The sequence below is a fragment of the Nematolebias whitei genome, chromosome 10 (genome assembly GCF_014905685.2).
Source record: "Nematolebias whitei isolate Nwh7 chromosome 10, NemWhi1, whole genome shotgun sequence".
NCBI lineage: Eukaryota > Metazoa > Chordata > Actinopteri > Cyprinodontiformes > Rivulidae > Nematolebias > Nematolebias whitei.
In genome coordinates, this window is record NC_056507.1 from 24,156,371 (window position 1) to 24,167,724 (window position 11,354).

An 11,354-nucleotide genomic window follows, 5' to 3' on the forward strand; every position below is an offset into this window, starting at 1 on the left:
CTAGACACCTAAAAAAAAAACACAGTTTGAATACACAGGTATAAAAACTCGACTTACGCACAAATAAACTTGGGATAAAATACAAAATACAATATACACAGCTGTGTTACACTAGATTCAAAGAGGAGCTGTGTCTCTAATAAACAGAACTCAATAAAAAACAAAAATGTTCATTAGTAAAACCATTTTTCCATCCATTGAAGAAGGTTTTATATAGCAAGTGCATAATTAGTCTCGTTCTGTCTTTTTTTATATATATATATATATTCCAAACATACCTCAGTTACCATTGCAACATATATATATTCATGGCAATTATTACCATATAACTTGCAGCCACATCTCTTTAAATTAGCAGTATTACAGAGCTCAAAGTATTTTAATGTACAAAAACAACACTCTATTCCCCAGTTTTTGTCATTATCATAGATGAAATCAAACCAGAGTGGAGAAAATAATAATAATTTATCATGCTTTGACATTGCTATATTCTTTCACATTATATACAGAACATGTTAGTAATTTTCTGCGAGCCAGTGACAGTGTGAGCAGTTTTTTTTTTTTTTTTTTAAATGAAGCAGACTGTGGGCTTTGATTGGCAGCAGGGTTTAGTCTCTCAGGTCAGAGGCAACCTAATGTCTTCTCCATCTGTCCAGGGAATCTCCTTCAACAGTGATGCTTGCAGAGTCCAGTATGAATTTAAAGAAAAGAGGAGATTTGGCAGCAAAGACACACAGATGTAGCTACAGATTCAAAACAGTCTGCTACTGTTTTATTCTTTTATTTTACTGCTCCTAATTAAAGTAAAGCCAAAACCTCTAAAGTGGGGCACACAGTGAGCGAGTTTGACCTTTAAACAGTATGTTTGCGTGTGTGTAAACGTGTGTGTGTGTGTGAGATGAGTCTGTGTTCTCTTCAGGTGTCAAAGGTGTGCCTGGGAGCTCGGTGGGGGTTTTCGTCTCCTCTTCCCTTTCCTTTCTTTTCACCTCCCAGAGGAGCGTACCTCCGTTTGGTCTTTTTACGCTTCTTATCAGAGCACCACACTCGCTCACAGTACTCTTCTACTTTCTGAGCGTCACCATAGCCAATTAGCTGCAGGAACTCTTTGTACCACAGCCTGGAGTTGGGAACTGGGACCGAGGGTGGCAGCAGAGACCTGGGGCTGACGCTAGGCCCCGGTGGGGGGGCAATGACGGAGGAGCATGGAGGTGCAGCTCTGTCTCCTGCTCCGTCATTAGGCGAGTTGATCACTGACTCCAACCTCTCCCCTCTGAGCACATTCAGACTGATCCGAAGTAAAGTATGCACATATCCATGTTCCACCGTCTGGCACACGTACACACCCGCATCAGAGCTTCTCACATGTAAGAACAGGAGCCCATGGGGGGTCATGATGATCCTCTCATCACCTCGTATCTACACAAAGAAAAAAAGAGGATCTGTATTTTTAAAAAACTCATTATTTAGGTCAAGACATGCATTTAAATGTGACACTGCTTTGCATTAGTCCTTCTCCCAAAATGAACTATAATTAATGAATTAGGGAGGGCTGGCACGTTAACAGTCCACTCAGTACAGTGACTAATGTACACCAAGCATTGTTTCTGTTTGTTGTAGTGTATAGTGCATGTTAAAATCTAATCTTTAGTCTAAACATATAGGCATTTAAACTCATGCTAATGTCTACCAGTCCCAAATACTGGAGCACAGATAAACAAAAAAAAAGGTAATGTGGTGCTCAAATAATTGAAAATCTAGATTAGTCTTGTACATATCTAGGCTTTTTTCTCTACAGCTGCCTGTTGCCTGAAGTTTGAATCTATAATTCTGTCATGATTGCAGAACAAATTGTAACCTTCACAGCTCTATTAGAATAAGTGGAACTAATTGTTTTTAGAAACTGATTATAATAGAGAATTATAGAAGTTAGAGGTAAACTTGAAAATTGTGTGTCAAACAGTCACTTTTAGTATTTTCTGTTTGTCAAATATATGCTAAAAAGACCAAAGTTGTAAATTGCTTTTTTTTTCCCTCACTCGCTCTCGTGCAAGGCGGATACATTTTATTCCCTCTCCTGTCCTCCTGCCTTTTTTTTTTTTGCTCTCTGTCTGTGTATCAGAGCTCCTATTTATACATCTTCCAAAACGAAAACTACTGTCATGGATCTGGTCGGCTGGACTTTCAATGCAATCGAAAAAATCTTTTCAACAAAGCAACAGGGTCCTGGAGAGCCCTTATGTCCAACTGAGATGCACGCGGCAGAATATGTCATGGATCCGTGGGGAGTTTGGGACTGATGTACCTTTCCGTATTGTCTCAGGAAGACACTGCAAATGTTTATATAATTGGAGCTGTGATAGCAGGGTTTCTGCTTTTTAGCATTGGCAGATTCCTATGTTATCAGCTATTGAAGAAGACAGCGGCAGTTTCGGCCATGGCAAAACTGCAGAGTCTGTGTGAAGGTTTGGCTCGTGCTTCGAGTACTCAAAATCAGCTGATTTATGAGCTAATCCATAAGATGGAAGCGATTTGTGAGATTCACAGGCCACCTGCAGCTTCTGGGACTCATCAGCATGTTGGGGACGACCTTGCAGGAGGCTCATAAGCACAGACCAGTGGAATTCCCACATATCTGGCCCTTTTGTATCAAAAGTACCAACAGGGCTCAAGGCTGACAAGAAAACAAACAGTCTGCCTAAAAAAACAACAATTGTGACTTATCTGAATCTGACTCCCACGTTTGGCCTCGAAGCAGGCCGACTTATCAAATTTCTACTGAGATATGTGTAAACTAAGGAAAATCTATGTCTATCACAACACCACCCCCCACCCCAAGAACTTCTGTGAAGGCTTATCAGAACGGTACTGGTTGACACCAACATCTTAACAGGACTAGGGTCTATCTGGAAGTGCTTCATGGACAAATCTCACAATCTTGCTGTGCAATGCATATGTAATGTGTCTATAAATGTGCTTGTAGAGTAGAGGTAGAGTTTTTTTTTGGTGTCTTAAATCATGTCCTAATAGGACAAGATGTGAAAAGATCTTTTTTGTAATACCACTGTTATATCCTCATGGTCTTTTCTCCTTTTCTATCTAAAAAGTATTCTGAAAATGGATAAGAGTCCACGCTCTCAGGAACAGCAGCAACGTGCACTCCACCCATCTTTTGGACAGCTGTGCGAACATAATCTCACTGTATTTCTGTACAATGACAATACCGCTTATTTTGATTCTGAAAAAATTTAAATTCACCTCATGTTTCTCTCCTTCTGTCTGTAAGAACCAGAGGACCTTGGCTTGAAGTGATCGAGGGACACATTCAAGTAAAGTGCTGTTGCTTTCCACGCTGTAGACGAGCCTCTCCTCTGCTCTTTGCCATTGTTCATCTACACACACAAATACACACACAACACACACATCATAAAAGATAGTGAGGCCCGAATGATGGCAGTTGACTGCTGTGACCTTTCATCAGATGGATAATGTAAAGCTGATTGTTTTTCTGCTCCAGTACAAGCACACTGACCTCACAGCGACCCCCAACTAAAATGGCACATGACTTTTTTTATGTTGCTAGTTTTCTTAGGGGCAGCACGGTGGCACAGTTGATAGAGCTGCCACCTCTCAGTGAGCAGGTCACTGGTTCAAATCCCGGTCCAGGGCCCTTCTGGGTGGAGTTTGCATGTTCTCTCCGTGCATGCGTGGGTTTTCTCCGGTTACTCCGGTGTCCTCCCACAGACCAAAAACATGCATGTTAGGCTGATTGGTAACTCTAAATTGTCCCTAGGTGTGAGTGAGAGAGTGAATGGTTGTTTGTCTTGTTTGTCTCTATGTGTCCCTGTGATGGATTGTGACCTGTCCAGGTGTCCCCCGCCTCCTGCAAAGTGATGGCTGGACATGGACACCAGCGAGCCCCGCGAAAGAAGCAGGAAATGGATGGATGGATAGTCTTCTTATCTCTGCAGCATGCATGCAGTATTTGGCCAACTGTATTTTTAGATAACTCCACAATTGCTCACACACCATTACAAATGCACTTTTCACAGTCATTTAATACACTAACCATCAATTTGCAGCCCGTTGCACAGCTGTGCGGCGTTGCCATGGCGAACATCTTGCCGTCTGAATCGTCTGCTGCAGACAGTAAGTGAGAAGAAATCAGTTTAAACGTGATGAAAGCATAACAGATGTGTGAACTCAAAGAAAGTAAGTGAAATTGCAGATAAGATGAAGAAAAATACAAAAGAGGAAGAGGGTGAACATGTACACATTGATAGGCCTTACATAACCCCTGCCTGTCTTTTGTCTTGAATAATCACTTGATAACAAGCGTCACAGACTTGTGACTTTTAGGGCAAGAACATCTACTGGTGAAGGTGTGAACAGCTCACGTCACCCTCAAACATCTGCGGCGATGGTGTGTGTGCTGTTACCTCTTGGTGTAAACTCCAGCAGGGTAGTATCTGGAGCAGGTGAGCCCATCCCAGGCACAGTATGGGTCTCTGGCCAGGCAACAGTCAGCACACTCTGAACCATAGAGATCACACTGGTGCAGTCTGACTTGTGCAATGCCCACTGCTGACCCCACATACAGCGTTTGCTGTGGAACCAAAATATGGACAGTTGCTTTGAAAACCGTTTCACTGGAATCAGATGGTTTAATTTTTCATTCGGTCTCTTCCTCATCCAGCTGAGTTACTTAACCATAAATAAGATACTGTGCTTTATGTCAGCACTGCATGTTAGATCATGTTCTGACACTGTCATCTTGTGGACCACTAGCAGAATTGCAGGAATAATTAAAATAATACACGGTTCTCTTACCCGTTTCGGTGATATAATGATCTCTGTAATTGGTGCAGGCACCTGAAAATAGGATGTAAAATACTGTGAGTCAGAAATTAAGTTGAATCAGTGTCGCATTAAGTATACAAAAGAGTTAAGTTGTCCTTGTATTTGATTTAACCTTTTTGTGACTAATGTAAATTTTAGCAACCATTGCATATTGACCCAATATGCAACATGCAAACTTATAAATTTGATACAGGCTGAGCTTATTTTGCAGACAAACATTATGAATGTTGCAAATTATTTAATGCACTTAAATAATTTCTGTTGCCTTAATTTGACATTTTTGTTATCTAAATGGCCACTAATTGTGCTGCTGTTTGGCACATTGTTTTGTACTATTAGTGCTTAGTATATTATTAGTTTAGCATATTTCTTAGTTCGTTTCTTAGATCTTATTACTGCTTTTTTACAATTTGTATTTTTGTTGGATGTAACTGGGACCCTGTGTACATACAGTAGTTTTGTTCCACCTCATGTACCACATGTGATGTGAATGACAATAAAGACACAATGACCTTAATTACATTCTACTCAACAAGTCACATTCACCCATTCGCAAACTGTTTTTTTCTGTCTTGCACATAAGCGACTTGTGCCTCACAAGTTTCTAATAACTGTACTGCAACAGGATTTGCAGTATATACGTTTGTCTTTGCACATGTACACACATTTCACAGTCTTTGTGAGATTGGCTGAAAGTTCACTTTAAAAAATTGTTTGGACCTTTTGATTCGTGTTCTCTTTAAAAGTGAGAAGCACGCCCTCTACCCCAACAAACTATAAAGTGGGACTAAGTCCAGCATATGTTTTGTTTTATGAACAGGTTTTGTGGCTGAATATACCTTGAACACTTGCAACTCCTCCAGCAGCACCTCCTCCATGGTGTCTGTGTCTTTATTATAAATGGTGATAACTTTCAAAACCACAGAGTCATCTAATGAAAAAGAAAGCGTTGTTGCTCACACGTACAGTACATACATTGGGATGAAATTACATTTTTATATACCGGTAAACACACTTTAATTTCACCTCTGTGTAAAAGTATTTTACTTCAGGAACAATATAATGTGTAGATGATGCAGTCTGTGTTTACCGGTGCCAATGTAGAGGACATGGTAGTGCCCGTCTTGGGCTTGGACTCTGTCCACTGCAATCTGGGTCAACTTTCTTCTGCCTGGCTCTGTCTGCAGAAGGACAGGTCTGTGATGCTGCGGAAGGACTGGACGAAACATCACAGGATGGGAGCGCACAAAGCGCAGAACTTCATCAGGAAACTCCTTTGAGCTGGAGAAGCCTCCACCGTTCACTTTACTGGCACACTGTTGGTGTTAGTAAAATAACGAGTGTAAAAGAGGGCAATTTTTCAGGGACAGAAGAAGACCATTAATTGTGTCAGTTCTGATCAGTGCAGAAACAAATTAACTTTAGTTAGGTTCAAACTGTCCCTGCTTGAACTGCTAGGACTACTGTAGTCAGACTGAGAGAAAATGAGATCGCAGTGAATGAATGTGGGTCAATCTTGTATATTTGTTCAATAATCTATACTCAGGACTCACAGAACCAGGTCGGGGGTAGGGGACTTTGTCCTCATAAGGAGTCCAATGATGCTCGGGTCTCTCTCGTGTGGCAAATGGTCCGTTAAAAGCTGCTCTAATGTCGTCCATGTGATAGACGCACACTGCATAACCTTTAAACACAGCACTGCAGAGAGAGAGAGAAGTTTCATTAGCTCTTTGATGAACAAAAACATACAGACTGCAGGTGCCATCATCTGCTTACCTTGTTGTGCTGAAGAGGCCAAAAACTTCTGGATTGTTTTTGTCTTTGTTGTTGAGAACAAATATATCCTCTGAAATCAAACAAACATGAGAGAATTATGTTCATCTGATATTTAGGAGGAGAGGATAAGGGTTTGTGCAACGACTGTAAGAGATATGTATAATATATTATTGCTTTCATGTTCGCTATCAAACAATTTCACGTTTACTTTTCAAATCAAACGGTCTCACATTCACTATCAGTCTCATGTTCGCTATCAAATTCTCACACGTTTACTATCAAAGCTTCTCACATGTGTTGCCAAACCTCACGTTCATTACAAAACTACTTATTTACTCAGGCAATCCGAGTCTGATATTATCATTTGTTTGTTGATCCGAAACATTTAAGTGGGACAAAAAAGTACAGTTTCAAGCAGCAAAGCATTACATTTTTAAATGTGACAGAGAGTTTAAAAGTGACACTGGAATCAGAAATATATTATGGGCTAAAGAGTCTTTCATAGTTTTGTAGCATCTTGTTATGGTAGATTATAAAGATAATTTACAAAGTGTAATGTCATAGTTCACTGTGATTTAGTGCACATGACTAAAGACCACAAAGACAGAAACATTGATCAAAAAACTAAACAGCATCAGATATAAACTGATGCAGTCTTACCAAGATCATCAAAGTGTGTATCCATGCCGAATGGACCAGGAACAGAGCAGATGAGACGTGTTTTCAGGAAAGAGCTCCATCTGTTCACCAGCATCCTCTGTCCTCCCAGGTCATTCTGTGATGTTAGACCAGATTGTTTTCTAACGGCGCTGTCAGCACAGGCTGAATTATAACCAGAAACATTTCCAGTGCATTAGAGTTCTTACCGCACAGACTCGGCCGACGCGGGCGTACACAGCCCTGTTCATTCCGTCCGCATCCATCTCTCGCTCGGTGAAGAAGAAGTAAACTTTATCATCGTCCCCGTCGTCGTTGTCAGGAACAACTGCTGAGGCCACAAACTTAGGCTCTGCAGAGTGAATGCATCACGACACAAACTGAATAACATAAAACAATTTTAAAAAATACATCGGGAGCAAACAGTAGTTTGATTTGTTTTGTTATGATAGTGATCAAAACCTATAATAATGGCTCCAATCCATAAAAATAAAGTCATTCTTAGGTGTTTTTTTTTTTTTTTTTTTTGCAGTGGTCTTATCTGAATGCCCTAAAAATTAACCACATGATCATAACATGAAGTCATATCTGTGGTAAGTACGCATTTAGTTGTATTCATACAGAAATATGATTCAAACCAACCATTGAGCTGCTGTCTGTCATTTCTTTCAGTCCGAGTGTAAGTGTGGTTGTTAAGTCGACACAACGCACCATCGTTCTCCCAGTAGTCAGTGTACAAGCCAATGTACAGTTCTCCTCCTGATGGACAGATACAGAGATGAGTCACAATGCATTCATTGTCTCAACGCCAATTCTGCTCAAGCGACGGCAGGGTGCTGTTGCACATATGACCACAAGATGGCAGCATTCACAGTTAAAAGGTAAAAACAAAATGAACAGAGAAAGCAAATCTATTGGGATGGTCCACAGCTGAAATGAAAATATATAATAGTACATTGACAAGCAATTTTCAGCTTAGTTTATGGTGAATTTAGTGACAGAACTGGCCATGTCTTACTGGAGAGAGTAGATATGCAGGAACTCTTTGGGTCGTACGGACAACGTCCTTTACCACTCACAAAGCTCTCCTCTTTAAGAGCAAACATGGTCTCCTTGAGAAGAAAAACACAGATATAAACACAGGCCTTTGCTATGGAAATCACATGAACATAAATGCCATAACTGCACACTGAAGAGCTATACAATACTGTAACGTCATCTAAACAAGGAGGCAATGTGTGGAAAAAGTAAAAGAAACGAGTTAATGAGAGGAAGGATCATAAGGAGATGAATGAGAGGGGAAAAATGAAGATAGATGAGACAAGGAGTGATGGATGACCGAATGAAGGACTGCCACATAGAAGTGTATATTCAGCTTTGCTCTGCCCTTTTATTGTTGTGGAATCACTACTCCCACTCATCTGATGCTGCTGCCATGCACTGCAGGTGGCTAACACACACACACACACACACACACACACACACACACACACACACACAAACGTATCTGAGCTCTCAGTAGAACCACAACTCATGTGCTGTGGGCCACCACAATGTTTTTGACAGCCACTGGCATTTCAGCGGGGCAATGTCACATACTGTCTTGATTTATGAGAGGCTGCAGAACCACACTGTGCTGTGGCTCTATGGTTGCAACATAAGTCATTTTCTGGGTTCAACACATTCATCACGGAACATGATCTCTCAAAACTGAAATTTGCAGACGAAGCTAATTCAGTAATGGTTTATAAGCAGTTCTCTGTAGTGTATTTTAAAAAAAAATCTAAATCACTGGCGTTGGCGAAAGATTAATAGATGATTGACCAATCAGTGTGGTAAGTAGGAAGAGTATTCTACATCATAAATTATTGTATTATAAATATTATGCATCTGTAAATTAAAGCTAAATGTAGGTTTAATGTAATCTCATACACCACATATAAGAGTTGTGTCAGGCTGATTGGTTTGATTTTTTTTTAAATTTTTATACACACATTAAATCAGCCATATATGATGCAGTATTGCTCAGTGGTGAGCGTTCCAGTGGTGAGTGATGGCTAGGTGCTGTGGCTGTGACTGGGCTGGTTGACTTGTTAGACCAGCGTTGGAATGCAGTAACACCCCCCCCCCCCTTCTCTAAATACAGCCCAGGCACACAGACTCTTCCATACGCAAACACACACCTAGACTATCATGTGTGTGACATGTGAGAAATATGTCATACATGTGTCCGAACATGCTCAAACCAATGCCTTCAGTCGGTTTTGGTTGCACACCATCATACATGAAAGACAACCAAGTTGCTGCTGAAACGGACACATTACATGAATTTCCTCTGACCAGAAACCTCCTCCCTTCTCCAGAGACCACCTGGTCTGCTATCTTTGTTTATGTGAACAGAAGGAGCGCCAGATTTTTTTAAATTATCAACAAAAAACTTGTGCCAAATCCTTCTCTCTCTCTCTCTCTCTTTATGAAACAAAGTTCCACCCTGCCTTAGTGTCTTTCCCATCGTCACCTCACACCACTCTTTGTTGCCAGGTGGATGCATCCATCTGCAGGAACATGAGTAGTGTTTAACAGCTCAGTAGTCCAAGATGTACAGGACTGACAGTTCTGGGAGGTCCTGAGTAAAACATTATCAAACAACGTGGCCGAGGTTCTGGAGATATAAGTCCATTTGTTGGCATGTTAGAACCTAGCTAACTTTACAACAAGGAGTCCTGCAATATTTTATTTGGTTTACTGTTTACTCAAGTACTAGTCTTTGCTATGAAAAAATTGGGCAAAATGGCAAAAATGTGTAAAATGCCCTTTAAATTTGGGTGTGAATCAAATGAAAAATTCTGTCACAGTCACTTACCTGTCCTTTGTGTCCCACTTTGACCAAAGCACAGATAGGGTTGAAGGCTCCTGTCCCACATACCAGCAAATGGGTCTGGTTGTATTGCTGCAACACTTTGATGTAGTTTGCACACTCAGGCTGTTGGAAGAGATTCAGACTTTAAACACAGCATAAAAAAGAGAGTGTGTGTGAGTTGTGTGCTGAGAATGACATTTAAGACCACACAGCAAAAATGCAGTGATAGAAAAGGCCATGGTTTACTGCATAATCAATACAAACATCAATTTTCAATATTCATCGCAGGTTTATGAGAACAGTAAAAAACGTAGGTCAATTTATAGGTGCAGTCAATATATATATGCATATATATATCTTAAATTGATCTTTCTACTCATACAGATAATTACATTGGATGACAAGTTAACATTATCAACTAGGCCATTGGGCTTATTCTTCTTTATCATTATCCCTGCACACATTATCAGATCCCATCTGAAAATACATACAGTCACATTGTATCTGCATCCAAAATCATCTGTATAACACTTACCTTTTCCCTCCCCTTCATCATACAGTCCTCCATCTGAGATTCTGTACTGGCCCAGCTAATCTGAGAAAAAAAAAATCATAGTTTCCACATGATCCTAATAGCATTGTTGTTGTGGATAAAATATGCAGTAAAATACTGTTAAAGAGGTCAAAGTTTTGCAAAATAAGCATTTTCCCTCTTCTTCCCCTTTTCTGTTAATTATAATTTCAACTTAAGCATTACTGGCTCCATAACTTATAAATGTTTCATTCTAAAATCTCAACTGTCTCCACTCTTGACTACCAAATTAGAATAAAGCTCGGATTACCTGTCTGTAATGTGAGTTAACCCTGTCCAGGCTAAGGGAGAACAAGGCATTTTTAGCACCAACATAAAGTCTCTGGTGGATTTCATCCAGCAACATAGTCTGAGGCTGAAGAGGGACGCCACGACCCTGGAACACCCAGGTCCTGTTCATCTGCCAAAGTTCTGTATAAAACAGTACAGGAAAAAAAAAAGTTTTAAGAACTGTGATAAAACGTACGTATGCACATATGTATGCACGTATGTATGCATGTATGAATGTATGCATGCATGCATGTATGTACATATGCATGTATGCATGTATGCACGTATATTATGTACATATGCATGCATGTATGTACGTATGTATGTATGCACGTATGTATG

The 11,354-nt window shown here is 40.3% G+C and overlaps 1 protein-coding gene across 1 annotated transcript in view; it reads right to left on the reverse strand.

Annotated features, from left to right (window-relative positions):
* Positions 1-477: 477 nt before the first annotated feature.
* The window catches only part of sema3e (sema domain, immunoglobulin domain (Ig), short basic domain, secreted, (semaphorin) 3E), a 20,806-nt gene continuing 9,929 nt past the window's right edge, over positions 478-11,354 (reverse strand). The window contains exons 2-17 of the mRNA XM_037683483.1: positions 10,993-11,153; positions 10,686-10,745; positions 10,154-10,273; positions 8,309-8,402; positions 7,933-8,049; positions 7,500-7,642; positions 7,294-7,408; positions 6,634-6,703; positions 6,411-6,555; positions 5,948-6,173; positions 5,697-5,788; positions 4,828-4,869; positions 4,437-4,603; positions 4,067-4,137; positions 3,256-3,389; positions 478-1,416 (exon numbers count right to left, since the gene is read on the reverse strand). Of these exons, the coding sequence (XP_037539411.1) occupies positions 916-1,416; positions 3,256-3,389; positions 4,067-4,137; positions 4,437-4,603; positions 4,828-4,869; positions 5,697-5,788; positions 5,948-6,173; positions 6,411-6,555; positions 6,634-6,703; positions 7,294-7,408; positions 7,500-7,642; positions 7,933-8,049; positions 8,309-8,402; positions 10,154-10,273; positions 10,686-10,745; positions 10,993-11,153 (2,258 nt within the window). The 3' untranslated portion in view covers positions 478-915. The remainder of the gene's footprint in view (positions 1,417-3,255; positions 3,390-4,066; positions 4,138-4,436; positions 4,604-4,827; positions 4,870-5,696; positions 5,789-5,947; positions 6,174-6,410; positions 6,556-6,633; positions 6,704-7,293; positions 7,409-7,499; positions 7,643-7,932; positions 8,050-8,308; positions 8,403-10,153; positions 10,274-10,685; positions 10,746-10,992; positions 11,154-11,354) is intronic.